The 19,036-nt window shown below is 41.0% G+C and overlaps 1 protein-coding gene across 6 annotated transcripts in view; it reads right to left on the reverse strand.

Annotated features, from left to right (window-relative positions):
• Positions 1 to 19,036, reverse strand: part of CLCN5 (chloride voltage-gated channel 5) — a 175,016-nt gene that overhangs the window by 3,101 nt on the left and 152,879 nt on the right. For 5 of the 6 annotated variants that reach the window (XM_019417496.2, XM_019417497.2, XM_019417498.2 and 2 more), the window contains 8 exons: positions 18,656 to 18,807; positions 15,967 to 16,066; positions 12,192 to 12,379; positions 8,006 to 8,128; positions 6,948 to 7,154; positions 3,823 to 3,903; positions 3,042 to 3,584; positions 1,016 to 1,202 (listed from right to left, as the gene is read on the reverse strand). In XM_019417496.2, coding sequence (XP_019273041.1) covers positions 1,016 to 1,202; positions 3,042 to 3,584; positions 3,823 to 3,903; positions 6,948 to 7,154; positions 8,006 to 8,128; positions 12,192 to 12,379; positions 15,967 to 16,066; positions 18,656 to 18,807 — 1,581 coding nt within the window. The remainder of the gene's footprint in view (positions 1 to 1,015; positions 1,203 to 3,041; positions 3,585 to 3,822; positions 3,904 to 6,947; positions 7,155 to 8,005; positions 8,129 to 12,191; positions 12,380 to 15,966; positions 16,067 to 18,655; positions 18,808 to 19,036) is intronic. The other variant, XM_019417501.2, reaches the window with a different exon arrangement.

Raw genomic sequence — 19,036 nt, forward strand, 5'->3', positions numbered from 1 at the left:
CCAGATGCCATCTGGATTTTTCTTCTTTTGTTTCTTATTTGTGTGCTGCTTTCTCCCCCCTAATTAGAAAAGTAATTGCAAAAGATATCCACAATTGGTATAACACTGCTAGGACTATAGGTTCTCTGGAATGTACAGGCCATTGTAGGAAATTCAAACATTGTTTTTAAGTATATAAAAGAAAGTCATTATCCATAAGCTCACTGCCTAGAAATAAGCAGAGTGAAAATTTGGAATGACTTTTTCAAGTTTTTCGCTATGCAAAAATATGTATTTGTAGGTAGGTGAGCTCATATTATATGTTTAATTCCCCACCATGCTCCCCTCCCCCCACTTTATATCAGGAACATTTCATATATTATTACAAATTCATTTAACATTGGATTTAAAGATGTTAAATATTAGCATCACATTCAATGGCTATATAGTATAACATTATATGGATTCACCATAATTTATTTAACCAGTCCCTTACTGTACATATTTAAGTTGATTCCAATTTCTTGCTATCATAAATAATACTGTGATGAACATTCTTGGGCAGATATCCTTATCCGAGTTTCTGATAATTTCCTTAGTAGGATGAAATTTGAGAGTAAAATTACTCTCAAAAGGGAGGAATATAGCTATAGGATAAAGAATGCTTTCTTAAAGCACTTGAAAAATGGCAAACCCAACAGGAAATGGATGCTTAATAAAAAAAAAAAAAAAAACCTTCAGGGGCACCTGGGTGGCTCAGTAGGTTGAACATCTGCTTTTGATTTCTCAGGTCATGATCTCATGACCTCTCGAGCCCTGCGTCAGGTTCTGTGCTGAGCATGGAGCCTGCTTAAGACTGACTCACTCTCTCTCTCTCTCTCTCTCTCTCTCTCTCTCTCTCTCCTTCTGCCCCTCCTCTGCTCATGTGTGCTTGCTTGTGCTCTCAAACTCTGCAGTCGACTGTGTTTAATATCACACGTCTTTATTCTGTCACCTGTGTGGCAACTTCTTTGAAATCAATGCAAACACTACCCACCTAAGCAGGCTGCAGCCCCAACCATCGCATAAAGTCCAGGGGTGATACAATCTGCTCCTTGACTACACCAGCTATTAAAGATGGCCCAGTCATGGTGGTAATAAGCCAGCTGCTCCATTCCTACTCCTAAAAGTCGGCCTGCTATAGCACCAACAGCCATGCTGGGGATAAACAGGCCAGATGGGATCTGCAAAGAGAAAGCAACAGATGGTTAGTGAGAAATGATGCGCTTGCCTGGCATGTGGTAAGGGCTAGAGGACTGACCCTCTGCGAAGCAAACAGGCCAATGACAATTTAACTATGCACTATGCTAGCAAGTGGCCATAAATATTTGTGTAATGCTACAGGGGCTAGAGGTTCTCTGGGACGCGCAGGCAAGTACGACTGCAAAGAAGCTTACCCTGATTCGGGGTCCATCAGGCAAGAGCCTGAACTCTCCAGACCAACACAGAACTGGAGGCAGAAATTAAGCCTTTCCCAAAGAAAAAGGAAAATAGATGGAGTTTCTCATATATGCAGACATTTTCCCCCAATGCTGAATTCTTATCAACAACAATTACCCTCTATTGACTATCTTCCATGCTCTATGCTGGATACTCCACTAACAAGATTTCCTCAGTTCTTTATAACCACCCCAGGAATAGGCATTATTATTCTCAAATCGCACAGAACTTAAGATTCAGAGAGGTTAAGTAACTCACCCAAGCTCAAGATACAGTAAATACTGGTGCTGGGGTTTAAATGCAATGCTTAAAACCACTCTCATATATTGAATCTTAACCCATTGCTCACATGAAAAGGATGGTACATGAGGTTTCATTTTACTTGGTAACAGTATAAAGACGAAATGATTACATTTTAAAAATGAGGTAGTAACTATGGATTGCATGACTATCCAAAAAACAAAACAAAACAAAACAAAACAAAACAAAACCAACAATGACAAAAAAACCCTCTCATCTGTCTCCTGCTCTATTTCTTGACTCAATTTCTTGACTCTTCTCAATTTACTGTGTTAGGGGAAGGAAGTTATGACAAGGGCAAAATCATTGAAACAGCAGATTATTTTTAAATAACTTGTGTTCAATTTTGGAATGCATTTGAATCTGGGTGGGTTTGATGGTCTGACTGTTCACTTTAAAAGAAGGAAGCCGTGAGGAAAAAACAAACAAACAATAAACAAACAAACAACTCAAGAAGCGCAGCAAGACTTTCCAGGGTGTTAGGAAGATGCATGACAATTCAGAGGTTTCTAGCACTGCCTAAACTGAGCGCTTGTCTCTCATTGTCTGGTTTGAATAGAGGGGAATAACTCAGTAGTTGGGTGCTAAAGGAAAGACAAATAATCTAGGAAGGAGGAGGAAAATACCTTAACAAATGTTCCTTTCTGGTTTCTTCTGAAATACAGAAATGATAACAGGTACTGAAAATAAAAGATGCTGGCCTGATGTCTGCTGTTGAGAGTTTCAATATTAACTTGGGATCACCTGTGAAGTTCTCAATACACAGGCACTGATAATGACTGTAAAGAATACATTTAGGTATACATCAGGTTGAACTTGATGAGATTGCTCTTTTAGTGGTCAAAACGGTTGAGTACTGGCTACTTCATTTGGTTCAGCTTAATATTTTGCTTTATTGGCAAACTCTAAAGCCACCCTATAAGGACCAAAAACATGTTGGGCAGATATTGTTTTAATACAAAATGCACGTGAATAAATACCTCACCATCCTTTCTGAGGGCAAAATATGTGCTCCACGGAAAAGGAGAAAACATTTCTACTTACATCTCATCATTGAGGTGTGCATTTGGCCTAAAACTAGGCTTAGATAATTTTCGATAGAAGTTCAATTCTCTAGGAAGTTAGGAGGACATGTGGGGGCAAAAAGGGCTTTTGAGGGTGGATGATAAATGTTGTGTGGGGTTGGAAGTGCCACAGGAGCTTTGAAGATTTTATATCTTGGCTTTACCCCTCAAACCCATAGCCACACATATATCCACTGAACATCAAAAGAATCTCCTCACCTTCATGCCAAAGGTGAATATAGTGATGACAATTTTCAGTATGAGTGTCAAGGCCAGCTGCCACATGGCACTGTAGACTCCCACACCAGCCGGTCTGTCAGGCAGTTCACCCCCCTTGCTTGTGTTGAAACGGTTCTCATAGTCACAAAGCTTGGAGGAATCCAGAAGGCCACAGTCATTAAACAGCTCAGAAATGAGCTCACTTGTGCTCATGCGGGTGTATTCATTGGGGAAAGCCAGGATAGCAGTGATGGCTGTCACAACAAGTACCTCTATGACAGGATACTTGCCCAACTGAGTGGTCTTACGCTTCTGACACCAGGCGATGTTGGTGCGGATAAACAAAGCACCCCACAGACCACCAAATATACCCAGCAGAATGAACGGCACAAGCTCAAAGAGATGCCATGGGGTGTGAAACTCCACATAAAACAGAACCAGTCGGCTGTTTCCAAATGGATTGATGGAACGTAGAGTAAATGCTGCCACCAAGGCAGCAAAGAATGAACGCCACAACGTTTTGAGGGGGAAATAGTAGCTGACCTGTAAGAAAGAAGGTGGGAAAGCAAACTTAGAGCAGTATGCAGACACAGTTCCAGGTGAAAAGCTGGTGCTGCAGGAATGAGAGCTTAGGACAAAAAAACTGCCCAGAGATCTCTGGTCACGTGGTAAAACACGGAGTTGATCAGAGAGCTTTGGGACTGCACCATACATACACACTGGCCAGAATTCCTGATCCAAAAGCAACATGCATGTCCTACAGACAGTTAAAAGTAGTTACCTCTTCTAGGCTGAATAACACTCCACCGATCGGTGCCCCAAAGGCTACGGATACACCAGCTGCTGCTGCAGCCGACAAGACCTACAATCCAAAACTCAAAATTAGTGACAGAAATAATGCCACCTTTCTTCTGTCAATCGCATGTTTAAAAGGAACGTTAGTGGTTGACATTTCTTTTAAAACTTTACATGCTCTGTAACCAGTTTATCAAAGACAAAATTCAATTTATATTTATTTGAGAGCAAACACTGCATGCTAAATTTTGAACACAGTTCAAATGCTTGAACAGGCAAAGGGTCTTTCCTCTGTAATTAATTCAGGCATGTACTTTATTCCACATCATGCCCCCCAGCCCCAATACTCTCCATTCACTAATGAAATTGAGTTTGTAGACCTAGGAACCACCTAAATGAAGAATTTTCAGTGATGTATTTACACAGCACTCTCTGTTAAGGAATGCCTTTTAAACGAGAGTTTAGAGAAGGCTGTGATGATACAAAACTGAAATAACAATTGGCTCACATCTATTCAGGAGATGCAAATATTCATACAATGGGTAGTTGGGGTTTCCTGTACTATGTGCCCTACTCCATACATAGTGACCTGTGGAAAAAGAAATAGGGAGGCAACTAGAAGCAACTAGAAGCAAGGAGATAGATTTTGAAGGGAAGAGAAGACCTAAGGGTGTTTCAATGTGGCAATGAAAAGGGCTAGGTGGAAGAGGAAGAGGAAGGGGAAGAAGCTATCAGGGGGAAATAAAAAGGGACAAGGAGACAGAGAAAGAGAGCAAGTAATATACTTAGCCCTACCTTTGTAGGCAGGCATATGCATGTGCATGTAAAATATGCATGAAAAACACACCGAATTAATGGGAAGAAAAGGTCCTTTCATTAGATTCTGGTTGCTGTGGAGTGAGAAGTGATTTGTACTCATAAGGAAAATTTTTAAAAGAAAGTTTAGGGGCGCTTGGGTGGCTCCATCAGTTAAGCGTGTGACTCTTGATTTTGGCTCAGGTCATGATTTCACAGATCTTGAGATCGAGCCCCACATCAGGCTCTGTGTGCTGACTGTGTGGGGCCTGCTTGGGATCCTCTCTCTCCCTCCCTCTCTCTGCCCCTCCCCCACTCATGCATGCGTGCTCTCTCTCAAAATAAATAAACATTAAAAAATAAAGATGATTAAAAATTAAGAGTTTTTGAAGAATAAAATGGTTCTTGGCAAAATAAATAGGCAGGTTTCTCTGGGCAGGATGGTGCAGGGCAGGAAAATGAAGGGGAGGAAGGAGTGAGACGTCCAGGGCTAACTTGGGAGGACTTCAAAATCCACAGCTATATATTGGCTTTCATTGAAAGCATTTCAGTGACTGTTTGGGATGAATTATGAGAAAAAAGAAAGAATCGTGGTGGCTAGTTTGCTTCAATTTTTTTTTGTTGACCAAGTGGAGTCTGTCCATGCCCTTCCTTCTCAAATCCCTATTCTACCTTCAAGCATCTGCCCACTTTGACAAGGCCCCAGGACACAAAAGGGTGGCTGCCGATGGTGAGAACAACAGGAAGAAATAACTGGAAAGTCTAAAATAAACAATAGGAAGTGAGCTCAAGATGGAAATATTCCTGGGTCTAGTTAAAGGAATAAATGACATCTGTACAGAGAAATAGCCCAAACTCCCTCTCATAAGGAACTACTCCCCTTCTATAAGGAACTACTTGAACAGAAATGCCAATTTTATGGAATGAAAGTAACTGGCAATCTGTAGTTTCAAAGTCACCCCTGCCCAGGCAAAACCAGCAGCAATCAACACTTTACTCTTGACAGTTAAAATGTTTTTTTTCCATCTCTTTAGCTTCTGTCGTGCATTATTACCATCCAACAACCTCAGCAATTGAATACTGCCTTTATGCCCTTCTACCATTTGACAGGTAGCTAAACAAGTTACTCAGATCTCCCTCTCCCTCTCTCTCTCCTGCTCACCTTCTTCTCCTGCCAGAAACATTCCCCCTTGAACTATCAAAATGTATTCCATATTTGAAGTTTCAACATCTTTGAGCTTCCTTCTGGGCCTTATGGTTTATTTTGTTTTGTTTGGTTTTCAGAATAAATCACTAGGTTCCCATTTTGTGAAAAATCCTTTCTAATGAGATGACCTTGGCCATGACCCATTTCATATGTGATTTCTTTGTAATTCAAGGAAAATAGAGCAAGAACCATTATTTTCTTAAATCCTTCATTATATCAGGATAAAAGTAACCAATGACTTGGAACATTTTTAAAAACTGCTCTTCCTCTTCAAAATGATATACGTTAGCAACTACATAAACATGAGAACCACTACAGAGATGTTGTGGCAGGACTACTCTGGTGGGATTGAGGCAGAAGGCAGAGAGAGATCCAATACATAGAGAAACTCATTCAGTGTGGCAGTAGGTAGAAATAAAAGATGAAAAAGCTGGCATCTGAAACAGGCTGAGTTCATATTCGTTCACAGGAATAAACGACTGCTTCTAAAAATCTACTATTATTTTTGTAACTTATTTTGTAATAGAAACAACACATACTTGTATAGTTATATATAGTAAAAGTTATTATAAAGTCCTTCACTACCACCTCACTTCCCCACTCACTGCAGGTAGACATTTTTAATAGTTTGTAGTAAAACCACTTTCCAGACATTTTCTTTCTAGGTGCACATTTACATAATTAAAAAAAAACATTAATTGAATTATTATTTGTATGCATTGTTCCAAAACTGGCTTTTGAAAATGAATGATATTTTATAGCCATAATTCCATGTCAATGTACATAAGGCTCTCTTTTTTTAACGACTGCACAATATGCTACAGCATGGACAGAATACTGTTTATTCAAATCAGTCCCATTGATGGACATTGCGATGGTTTCATTTTCTCATGATATTGACAAATGCTGCACATGAACTATTCCCAAATGCATACCTTTGTGCACATACACACACGCTAGGATGTCTGTAGGTTAAATTCCTAGAGGTAGAGCTGCTGGGTCAAAGGGTGTCTGTGTTGACATTGGGAGAATCCCCAAATTCTCATCCCTAAGACTGTTCCATTTATGCTCTCACCAACAAAGAAACTACTTGGGCCACCTGTTCTTACCTCTCTGCGCTTGGCCTCATTCTTCCTGTATTTGTTGAAGCAGTGGCACAGGATGTTCCCACAGCAGCAAGCCACGTGCACTAGGGGGCCCTCTTTGCCCAAGCTCAAGCCTGATGACACGGCCAGCACCAACGTGATGGTTTTGATAATCAGGGTCCACTTACCCAAATAGCCCCTAATAATAAAACCGCTCAAGATAGTTTTTATCTGCGGGCCAAAAACAGAGAGACTGAATATAGGCTAAGCAAGTAAGCAAGGCTGGGAAGCAATAATCCGGACCTCATTATAGAAACTGCACCTTTTGAACAAATGACCTATAAATGTTTGACCTACAGTGACCCTAATTTGGGAGGAAGCCTGGGAGCCCAGGAAAGCAAGAACTGTTCTTTAAGATTTCATGTTCCTTATATTTTGGGGGGCCATGTGTTAGCTGGGCAAGGGAGTACAAGCATGGGAGTCTGTGTATATGGAGAAGAGGGGCAGGGAGGGGGGTGTTTTCCTTACTTATATCCTTATAGGCAAGTATAGCCTTGATTCTCTGCCAAAGAAATTTATAACTATGACTTGGTCAGGAAACAGAGAGGGGTAAGGTCATCTGGGCAACCTCAAATCTCAGTGGTTTCAGTCACTGTCAAGCAATCTAAACCCAAAGTAGTTAGAAACAGGATTTCAACTACCTTCCTAGCCTGAATCATATTGTAGGAAATGTAGCAAAATAGCTTTGTTTCTTCAACTCTAACAAAGTTGACAATACCACTACTTTTTCAGGCCAGGATCTTGGGACCCTGGGAGCTTCTTGGGTAGGGAGTGGGGGTTGGTCTTCAAGGGGCCTAATTCACCAGGAACCCCCAGGGGGGCTAGGAATCAACTCCCTTTAGTTTCCAGGTGGCCCAGACTGAGAGAAGACTTGTGGAAAGACCTAGAGAGACTCTAGATTTCCTCAGAGTCTGATCCTGTTTTATATTCAAATTGTGGTATATGCTGGAATACATACTAAAGGCTTTTAACCAGGAAGGAATCATTATTGTCACCATTTATAAACCACTTGAGAGACTTACCTCAGGAATTCCGGAGCCACAGGCATAAGGCGCAAATACCTTGACAAGAGACACGGCAAGGAAGGCAAATAGGAGAGCCCAGAGGACGTACATGAAATAATTGACTATGTAGGCAAAGGCTCCCTGGAACAAGGGAAAAGAAAGAAGCTTGTTTTAGTGAGGCACGCCGCCCTTCTGAGTAATCGGTTTTAGGGAAAGGAGATCAGAAAGAAAAAGACCAGTATTAAATAGCTCAAGATGTTCCAGCATTGTCAGAAAGGCAATACTGAAATAGTGTCAGCCCACTTGGTACTGAAAAAGAGAGGATTTGCTACACCCAAAGGAAACCAACACCAGCTTCTAAGGATGGACAAAAATGAAGAACGAACAAAAACCTGAAGCAAACTCCTGTTCCTTATGAACACTTTGATAGGTTTTGTAGTCAAATATATATTATTTTATGCCAATTTTATTAAGAGTCTTGAAAGCTCTTTTAGTGGAATGGCTGAACTTTGGCTACACATTTGAGGTGAAGACCAGCTGGCTACCTACATTGGTGTCAAATTCTCATAGGAGGTTAGAGTGTTGAAAATTCCTGAGTGTTTTTTCTTTAAATACACAGTTCAGTTCTATAGAGAATCACCACATCTTTGCAAGAGTTTTGCTATCACAGACTCAGCAACAAGAATATGCAAGTGGAAAGTTTCAGGCTCTGACCATAAAACGAAACCAGTGAGACACCAGCTGTCCCAAAGAATAAAACAGCAACAGCTATTTCTAAAATGGAGAGAATACACTTTTGAGACTATCCTCCTATGATAATGAAGATGGCCAGAAAATAAATCTAATTTTGACCACGAATAAGGAGTCACCAACATAAAGGGCTTACAAACAGTTACATCTTACAAAGAAAGCTATTTTGAACATTAGGAGAGAATGCTTACTGATAAAAATATTAGAAGTTGAAACTCGCTCAAAGTATATGAAACACAACTCACTGGACTTCTGATTTAAACATAAAACGTAATTAAAATAATTCACTGACCTAGAGAAGGAGAGCCAAACTGCTCAGATTTTTTTTTTCTGAGTTATAGCTTTGACACAACTTTTCCATTAGTTTAGTCCCTCAGAGGAATAGATAATTGCTCTCTCTTGGCCTTTCAAATGAAGCTAGGGAGGAAGAAGGCTCCAGAGGGGGGAAACAGAGAGAGAGAGGGAATGGAAAGGCAAGTAGCTAAAACTGACTAGAGGCAGAGACCTGGAGGCCAAGTTCTTGGCAGGAGAACTCAGAATCTAGAAGACTCTCTCCAGGCAAGGAGAAAAAACAAAACAAAACAAACAAAACAAACAAAACAAAACAAACAAAACAAAAACAAAAACAAAAACAACCAGCCAGAGAAATCTGTCATTTGAGCAAATCTCAAGTTCCAGTTTGAATGCTACAGTTGGAATACTTAAACACATGTGCAAGGCTATAACAGGGTAGCACAGGGGAGCCTTGTGGTAATGGAACAATAGTTCTATGTCTTGATTGTGGTGGTGATAACACAAACCTACACGTGGTAACACTGCAGAGAACTACACACACACACACACACACACACACACACACACACACACATCTATGTGTGTAAAACTGGTGAAATAAAGTCTATGGATCATATTCTTGTTTCACCACTGATCAAAAAAACGCAAGGGATCACACACACACACACACACACACACACACACACACACACACTCACCCTGAATTCCAGGGCTTCTCAAACTTTTCTACCCAAGTATTCCTAATCTAGGAGAGAGGGTTGGGGGTAGGACACTCAGGAGCAGAGCTGAAACATAGATTGTTTAATATTAATGAACATGGGACTTCTGCATTCCTTTGTAATTAAATGTAATTTCAAAAAAAAATATTCAGAAAAAAAACCCTGATATTCTGAGAAGGCACACAGCATTTATTTTGTGGTTTCACCCACCGGCTGGCACACAGACCTTACTCTAGTTTGAGAAGGATAGATCTAAACCCTCTCACACATATGGTATGTGTCTAACCCTTTTATTGAGCTCTTTCCCTAAGCCAATGTGTACAGTCATATAGGTACATAAACACTCTGATTTCTGATTTTATTATTTTCCTATCCTTCTTTTCCCTTGACTGTGTGTATGTATGCGTGCACGCAAACACACACACACACACACACACACACACACACACACCATTTCAAATCGTCTATGGACCAAAGTAGGAATAAAAATGCATTCTAAGGGCACCTGGGTGGCTCAGTTGGTTGAGCGTCCGACTTCGGCTCAGGTCATGATCTCACAGCTTGTGGGTTCGAGCCCCGCGTCGGGCTCTGTGCTGACTGCTCAGAGCCTGGAGCCTGTTTCAGATTCTGTGTCTCCCTCTCTCTCTGAGCCTCCCCCGTTCATGCTCTGTCTCTCTCTGTCTCAAAAATAAATAAAACGTTAAAAAAAATGCATTCTAAATATATAAATAGGGGTGCCTGGGTGGCTCAGTTGGTTGGGCGTCCGACTTCAGCTCAGGTCATGATCTCACAGTCTGTGAGTTCGAGCCTCGCATCGGGCTCTGTGCTGACAGCTCAGAGCCTGGAGCCTGCTTCAGATTCTGTGTCTCCCTCTCTCTCTGCCCCTCCCCTGCTCATGCTCTGTCTCTGCCTCAAAAATAAATAAAAACATTAAACAAATTAAAAAAAATAAATGTATAAATAAATATCCTAGTCTTGTCTCAGTCACTTCGCCAACAGAGTAAATGAGTAGTAAGCTGAGATGGTACCTGTCTTAGTTGGTGGAAGAAATGGGAATTAAGAGTTGCTTTGTTCTGTTTTGTGGGTTTTTGTTTTTAGTAGGAGAGATCCAACAAACAACCCAAATGGTAATAATAGAAAGGGAAGGAACTGAAAAACAAAGTCACTTTTATATTGAAAAATGTATGCTAGGAGACAAGGACAAATGAAAATATTGATTTAATCTCCAAAGCAGGCTATGGGCAATTTTATTCCTGCATTTCTGTTATTTTGATATGGAATGTATTCCTTTTTTAAAAAATGTTCTAATGCAATTCTCAGGGGAAAATTACTTTTGGAGTCTATACAATGGATACATTTTTAACCCACTCCATCTTAGTCAGAAATTATAGCGTGCCTGTTGGCTGGCTCTGACATTTTTACTGGAATTATTAGAGAAAGACAGATTCAGTCACACTGTGTACTAACAACTGAGAAGAAACACCAGGACTGTTTTAAAAAAAAAGCAAAACTTTTAAGCCACTATGTAAGCATCAAATGATTCCACATGGCAGAAGAGATGGATGGAAATAGGGCTGCGCTTAAACCACAGAGAAAGGCAGCTGGCACTGGTTCTCCTTTTCATGAAAAGGAAAATGGGGGCACATTCCACAATTGTCATGAGTACAGTATAAGAAATGAAGCAAATGTGGGGCACCTGGGTGGCTCAGTCGGTTAAGCATCCGACTTTGGCTCAGGTCATGATCTCACGGTCTTTTTTTTTTTTTTTAATGTTTTTATTTTATTTTTGAGACAGAGAGAGACAGAGCATGAGCAGGGGAGGGGCAGAGAGAGAGGGAGACACAGAATCCAAAGCAGGCTCCAGGCTCTGAGCTGTCAGCACAGAGCCCAACACGGGGCTTGAACTCACAGACTGTGATATCATGACCTGAGCCGAAGTCGGATGCTTAACCGACTGAGCCACCCAGGCACCCCAATCTCACAGTCTTTGAGTTCAAGCCCCACATTGGGCTATGTGCTGACAGCTCAGAGCCTGGAGCCTGCTTCAGATTCTGTCTCCCTCTCTCTCTGCCCCTCCCCTGCTCACACTCTCTCTGTCTCTGTCTCTCTCTCTCAAAAATAAATAAACATTAAAAAAATTGTTTAATAAATTTAAACAGAAGAAATGAAGCAAATGTAAGAATAAAAGTCAGTGGGGGATGCCTGGGTGGCTCAGTCGGTTGAGTGTCCAACTCTTTTATCTCAGATCATCATCTCACGGTTTGTGGGATCGAGCTCTGTGTCAGGCTCTGCAATAACAGTGCAGAGCCTGCTTGGGGTTCTCTTTCCCTCTCTCTCTTGCTGTCCCCCACTCACACTTGAATTCTCCCTCTTTCAAAATAAATAAATTTTAAGAAAAAAGAATAAAAGTCAGTGGTTCTGTGATCTTCACAACATGTTACCTCATCTGTGCTGATGAGAAGCTGGGACCAGCTATTCCACTCAGGGCATTTGTCTCTGTCTTCGAAGGTGACGTGCTCAGAGTTCCAGCAACAGTGTTCATGGTTAAACCAGAATCCCTCTGTGCATATGCCTTCTTTTAAGTCTGTCATCCAATGAGCAGAAATGTCTATCAAGCCAGCTAAGGAGCCTGATTTGAGGGGAGGGAAGGGAAGGCCAAAGTTGTCAGAGAAAATGAGGAAAAGGGCATCAAACTAATGGATAATCATAAACTTTTCTGTTCCATTTGCAACCTCTTTCTGATGGTCTATTTGATTTCCACCTATCACCTCTAATAGATTTCACCTGTCATTACATATGCCTGTTCAAGAGTGTACAAAATACAAAACATTGTCTGCATTAAACACCATGTCAGTAGAATTTCTATACACGGGGAACTTGAGGAGAGGCAAAGTGGTGAGGTGGGAGCAAGGAGCCTGAATATTTGCCTTTTAGTTGATTTACATGGCAAAGACTCTGCTTTGACTTACAGTTGATGGATACCGATCCATGAATACAGTCGAGTTTATTAAAGATCATTTTATTCTCACTATTATATAAGACTGAGAAAATGTGGATTGCCTGCATTGAAGAATATTATATTTATTTGACATGGCTGGGGGAAGGAAGGGAGCTGTTGAAGACTATGGGGAGAAGAGCTCAGCCTTGTTAGCAATTTTGCTCCATGGATGAGGGAATCTGAGCAGTGGCAGGAAGGCATTCTAGGCTAAGGGAACTGAATCGGTAAAAGCGTAGACTGCAATGCACGTGGAAAATTAGATGAAGCTATAGACACGTTGAAGCCTTCTGAACCTAGGATGTGAACATCCTGGAGTTTTCGTAGTGAAAACTTATTATGCATCCATCAAAGAAAATTATGAGAAGATGAATAGTGAATGGGGATTTATGTGCTATGGTTAATAGACTGGTAGGGTTAAGATAGTTATAGAAATTTCTGGCTTTCTCATTTCTGTTGTCCAGATGAAGAAACTCTGGCATAAAGAAATTAAATGGTCTAGAATCATGCTTTAGGGAAATAGCAAAGACATCATAAATTTCACAGCCTCTGAATTCCCAGACTGTTTCTGTATTCAGGCACACTGCTTCTATTGTTGCTCTGCAATACTTAAAAACAAAATGCCCTGTGTGTACAAGGGAAAGAAAAATATTCACTGGCCACCTAGTGATAAGAAATACATTAAAAAGTTGAGGATATTATACCTACATTCCAACAGGCTGGAAGCCATGTCATATGTATGTTTGGGTAGGTGCTAAAAGTGTTAACACAGGTTATTTACATACTTGAATAACCTAATCAAATCTAACACGCTGTTTGATACCTCCTCTTGGCCATGCCTACCTTCTCCTTCTTCTAATTCTTACTGCACTTACTGCCCAGATTCAAAAATTAACATGTGTTACAGAGTTAGGCTTGTTCCCCATGTTGTCTCACGTGTGCATGTCTTATTCTACCTAATGCGGTACCCTCAATCCTATCTTCCCTTCTATTGCTATTTCTCCTCCTTTTCCTAATATGTTTCCCCTACCCTACAGAATAAAATGCCTTCCTTTGTCCTTGTTACCATTTCAAGCTTCTGTTCCTTCTCTCCTTCTAATGACCCCCAAATATCTCCAAAATTTCTACACTGGTTGCTTCCCCTTGAAATCTGACTCGTAGTATTTATGAGATAGCTTTCCAAGATCATTGGTATCCTACCAATTGCTAAATTATATAAACTTTTCTCAGCCCTCTTCCTTCTCTGCAGCCTCTCTGCAGTACTTAGCATTATAGACCACTTGGTCTATTATTATCCAACTCTAAACTGGCCAGACCAGGGGCTCCTGGGTGTCTCAGGTGGTTGAGTGTCCAACTTTGGCTCAGGTCATGATCTACGGTTCGTGGGTTCAAGCCCCGCATCAGGCTTTCTGCTGACAGCTCAGACCCTGGAGCCTGCTTCAGATTCTATGTTTCCCTCTCTCTCTGTCCCTCCCCTGCTCACACTCTGTCTCTCTCTCCCTCAAAAATAAACATTAAAAATTATTTAAAAACTGGCCAGACCATTCTCTCTCTCCTGTGCAAGCCAGAAGGAGTAGCTTTAACACCCTAGACCACAGGTTGGCAAATTATGGCCCAAGGGTCAAATCTGCCTCTATGCTTGTAAATAAAGTTTTGTCTGGTCTCAGCCGTGCTCACTTACCTATTGTCTGTGGCTGCTTTCGTGCTACAGAGACCATGTGGCACACAAATCCTAAAATATTTACCATCTTGCCCTTTACAAAAAGACATTGCTGACCCCTTCCCTAGATAATCTTTGAAAACCCGGCTATGGACGAGCCATCCTTCACTGCAGCAATCATATGATATATATATACACATATATGTATATATGTATATGTATGTATTATCTATATATATGTATATAACATTTATTTATTTATACTCCATGGCTCATAAATTTTTTCTAGGTAATAGCAGCAGTGGCGCTGTTAAAAACTGTGGGCAAAAAAAAAAAAAAAAAAAAGCAATTGTGGGCACTGTGCTGAGAGCTACCTGTGCTAGATCTCATTTATCTACTATTCTGTCCTCAGAACAAACATGTACTATAGGAACTCTTATTAGCCTCTAGAGCTTCCAGGGGTTAGGAAACTTGCCAAAAGTCACAAAACTAGCAAGCCATGGGGTTGGTCCAAACTCAGGTAGCTGCAAAGTAGAGCCTGTGCTAATGGCTATTTCATGCCCTCTACCTCCAAGTTTCCCACTTAACGTCCCTTTCAGCTCAATATTCCAGGTCTTCCTAGGCCCACCTTTTAATGCCACAAGGATACAACTCAGAATCTCTGTCACGTGTTCTTGGCTTTCTGCTTCTCCCGTGGGAAGGGAAGCCTGCTTGGGAGCCTGTTTTCAAGCTGTACGAGCATAGCAAGTGTACCATTCCTAGTTAGATCATATATTGTTTAGAGTGGCTTGGGAAGTCGCCGGAGATGACAGGAAAGGGTAGGACCATCCCACTCCTTAGCCAGCATGAAAGACTGAGATTGTAAACTTCCTGAGGGTATGAGCCACATCTTTCATACTGCTCTTCACCACCAAATGAGAGAGATGTTTAAGGAAGAGCTACAAAGGTCTCTCAGGAAGTTCTCTTCTGTATCTTCTCTTATAAACCTCATGTAGTATGTGGTTTTTTGTTTTTTTGTTTTTTAATGATTGTCGGGGCACCTGGGTGGCTCAGTTGGTTAATCATCCAACTTTGGCTCAGGTCATGATCTCACAGTTCGTGGGTTAGAGCCCTGCGTCAGGTTCTGTGGTGACAGCTCAGAGCCTGGACCCTGCTTCAGATCTGTGTCTCCCTCTCTCTGCCCCTCCCCTGCTCAAGCTCTGTCTCAAAAATAAACATTATAATTTTTTTTAATAAAAAAAATGACTGTCTCTAACAGAAGGGCTCTTCCTCAAGACAATCACTGAAAGGCATGCTAACAGCACCTTAAAACGGATACAATATTTTATAGCATATAAATGCATTTAAATACATTTCCTTGTTTAACCTCATTTAAAGGAAAGAGATACAGGTATTAGTATCCCTTTACATATGGGTACATCAAGCTTCCTAAAGGTCTACAGCAATTTATTTCATGTAGGAAAACAGTAAAGCACAGCAGTCAACTTCATTCATGGCTTGGGGGAGGGGCACACCATGATTTTAAGAGATTTGTTTAGGAAACAAACACAGTTTACCATACCTGATAAGAGCCCAATGAGTAGCATCAACAACCAGCCAGAAAAAGCATCACTCACACTGTGAATTAAGGCCCATGTTGACTCTTTGCTTTTATTGGTAATCTAGGGAGAAATGAGAAAAAATTGGTAGGCTCTACACACACCCTTACTTTTTCACCTTAAAACACACAATAAAGAGGTACAAAGACAAATCTATTCATCAGGAACAGAGACCAATTTGGAGTTACTGCTCAAATAATCCCGGGCTGAACAAACATCACCAAGAACTTGGGAGGCTTAGTGAGCCTTGTCTTACTGAACCCCACCACCTTCATGGACAGTACGGGAGCAATGGCTCCAAGTACCTTAGTCAGGGATTCCCCCATTCAGCTGCTAATTTTGTATCCCGTCAATCTGTTTTGCTCATTGCAGTGGTCTCTTTCTGCCATAGACATCAGATATTCTAGGGATGGTTTCTGGATTGTTTTGCAAAGAATCAACAAACACAGACTTATTTGAGTGGTGAAAGGACAACGTGAGGCTTGCTACCTAGGGCAGTGCTTCAGGGCTGGCAAGTTCCAGGACTTGCTCTCCTCACTGATCACAGATATTAAATGGTAACAGGGATGCTTCGCTTTATTTTCAAAAACCTGCTGGGAATAGCTGAGACTATCAAGAGGTGCAGAAAGTTTTGCCTTTTAGGCCCTAGCCTTGTCAATTTAGCCCTTCAGTGCCCACATTTATTTCAAAACCAAGTATTCTGACAGCTTTGTCATTGGGCTTCCCCCTTCTCTGAACCTCTATTTCTTATCTTTGAAACTGTGACTTAGCTGCCCCATCTTCATCTACAGTGACATCACAATCACAAATTATTATAAAACTTTTAAAAGCAGTTTCAAAATTCATTTTGACCTGAGACTTTAAGTTTCCAGTTTTAGTGCTCAAAGTAGATGAGGTAACATTTTTCGGTGACAGTGTTTCCATTCTGATGATGAGCAGTTAATGCAAAGAAAACAGTCCCTTTTGAACACTTAATAAACATATTCTAATTGATTTTGAATTGTCATTAGTTGGCATAATGTGTCTCAGATGCAGCCATTTTCATATAGTGGGAAAATATGCCCTTGTCATATCATGGGTGACTTTCACAATGTAAATAACATGTTGAATATGCAACTGATGACAAACTGAACTCTGAATTACAGACAGCAAAAATTCTAAAGCCCGAGTGATGAATAGATATGATGGACAGGTATGTGTGTGTTCCCAAATATCAGAAACCTTGTGAAAAACATAAGAGTGTTTCGTAGAGATCCCCTTCTTTAGTTAGGATAGAAAACTCCGTAAGATTATCACAAGTCCAAAGATTACAGAGGAATTTTTCAAAACCTGTACCTGGGACAACCTGACCCCTGGGTTCAAGTGGTCATGAGAAGATCACTCAGGAGCTGGTAATGGCTTAAGAATGAAAAGCAATCTGGACCTGACTGGTCAGGAGACTTGCCTGGCTCTGAGAGAAGGGAATCATGAACTCAGGAGAGAAAGGGACAAGCTAAAAATCAAATTTTAAATTTGGACTCAAAACAGAAATAATACAAAAGGAAAAATAACAGCACCTAAGGTTGAAGAAATGTCTCACCAGGAGATCACCCACTGAATCAGGATCACTGGGGCTGGGCCCTACCTTTTTCATTAGCTCTCCATGTGGCCCTGACATGAGCTAGAAATTTTGATTCCCTGATTTAAATGATACATAGCAACAAGTTAAAGGCAAATGACCCTGGCAGACTGCTTTAAGAAGTTTTAGTGGTACTCTGAAAAAAGAAAGGTGGGGAACTTCACCAAATTCTAAAGAATCTGGGCCTTAGCCATAAATGCCACCTATTACCTATCATATTAAATTAATATCCTTAAATTGGATCTGATTGGTCTTGGGGGTTTGAGTTGAATGCACACATTTTCTTTTATGGCTGTCTGAGAGCCATAATCGCAAGGACTTTATCCCATATGTTTCAGTAAACACCAAGGCTCTGAATTTTTTTTTCTTTTATTCCTTTAAAAGAAGCACCCTTTCTTTTCTTAGTTCTAAAAACCCTGTTTCAAAGGAAAACCATAAAAGGGAAATGAGGCAGAGGAAGAAGATCTTTGAAACTTATTTTGGTCCCCTCCACCAAGTTTGTCTTCACCTCTTTACATAGGCACTTATACCCATTTCAGGGCTGCAAGGATCCTGTTCAACTACTTGCTATAGGAAGATAAATCACCATTAATTATAAATTCTTCTTGAAATCATATACAAGATACCCTAAAAATAAAAATAAATTAGAAAATAAAACCCTACATTGCCAATGGAAACCTGAGATTCAGCCACATCCAGGGCTGAAGGAGAGCATACATATAAAGAATTACAGATCTTCAACTTTTTCCCCTGCTGTTTTCTTTTTTTTTTTTAATTTTTTTTAATGTTTATTTATTTTTGAGACAGAGAGAGACAGAGCATGAATGGGGGAGGGTCAGAGAGAGAGGGAGACACAGAATCTGAAACAGGCTCCAGGCTCTGAGCAGTCAGCACAGAGCCCGACGCGGGGCTCGAACTCACATACCGCGAGATCGTGACCTGAGCCGAAGTCGGACGCTTAACGGCCTGAGCCACCCAGGCGCCCCTCCCCTGCTGTTTTCTAACACTTACACATGGACCATCTTTCGTCTTACCTCTCGGTGCCTATCCCGGTCTCGAGACTTCTCCCTCACCCAGTCAATTGTATTGAAATCATCATAGGTCCCCACACCAGGGATTGGCTCCTCCAAGAAGTCCATCATCCTATTTGAAGAACCTATTCCTCCACCATTGTATGATTTTTCCTCTGTATTGAACAGGAAATAGACATTAGTACCTCAGACACTAAACATTTTTTGAAAGTTTATTTATTTCAAGAGAGAAAGAGAGAGCAAGCGAGCAGGAGAGGGGCAGAGAGAGAGAGAGAGAGAGAGAGAGAGAGAGAGAGAATCCCAAGCAGGCTCTGCACTGACAGCACCCCCAACCCCTGCCACACAGGGCTCGATCTCACGAAGCATGAGATCAAGACCTGAGCT

Source organism: Panthera pardus, unplaced genomic scaffold (assembly GCF_024362965.1).
Source record: "Panthera pardus isolate Hobbes unplaced genomic scaffold, ASM2436296v1 HiC_scaffold_27, whole genome shotgun sequence".
Taxonomy (NCBI): Eukaryota; Metazoa; Chordata; class Mammalia; order Carnivora; family Felidae; genus Panthera; species Panthera pardus.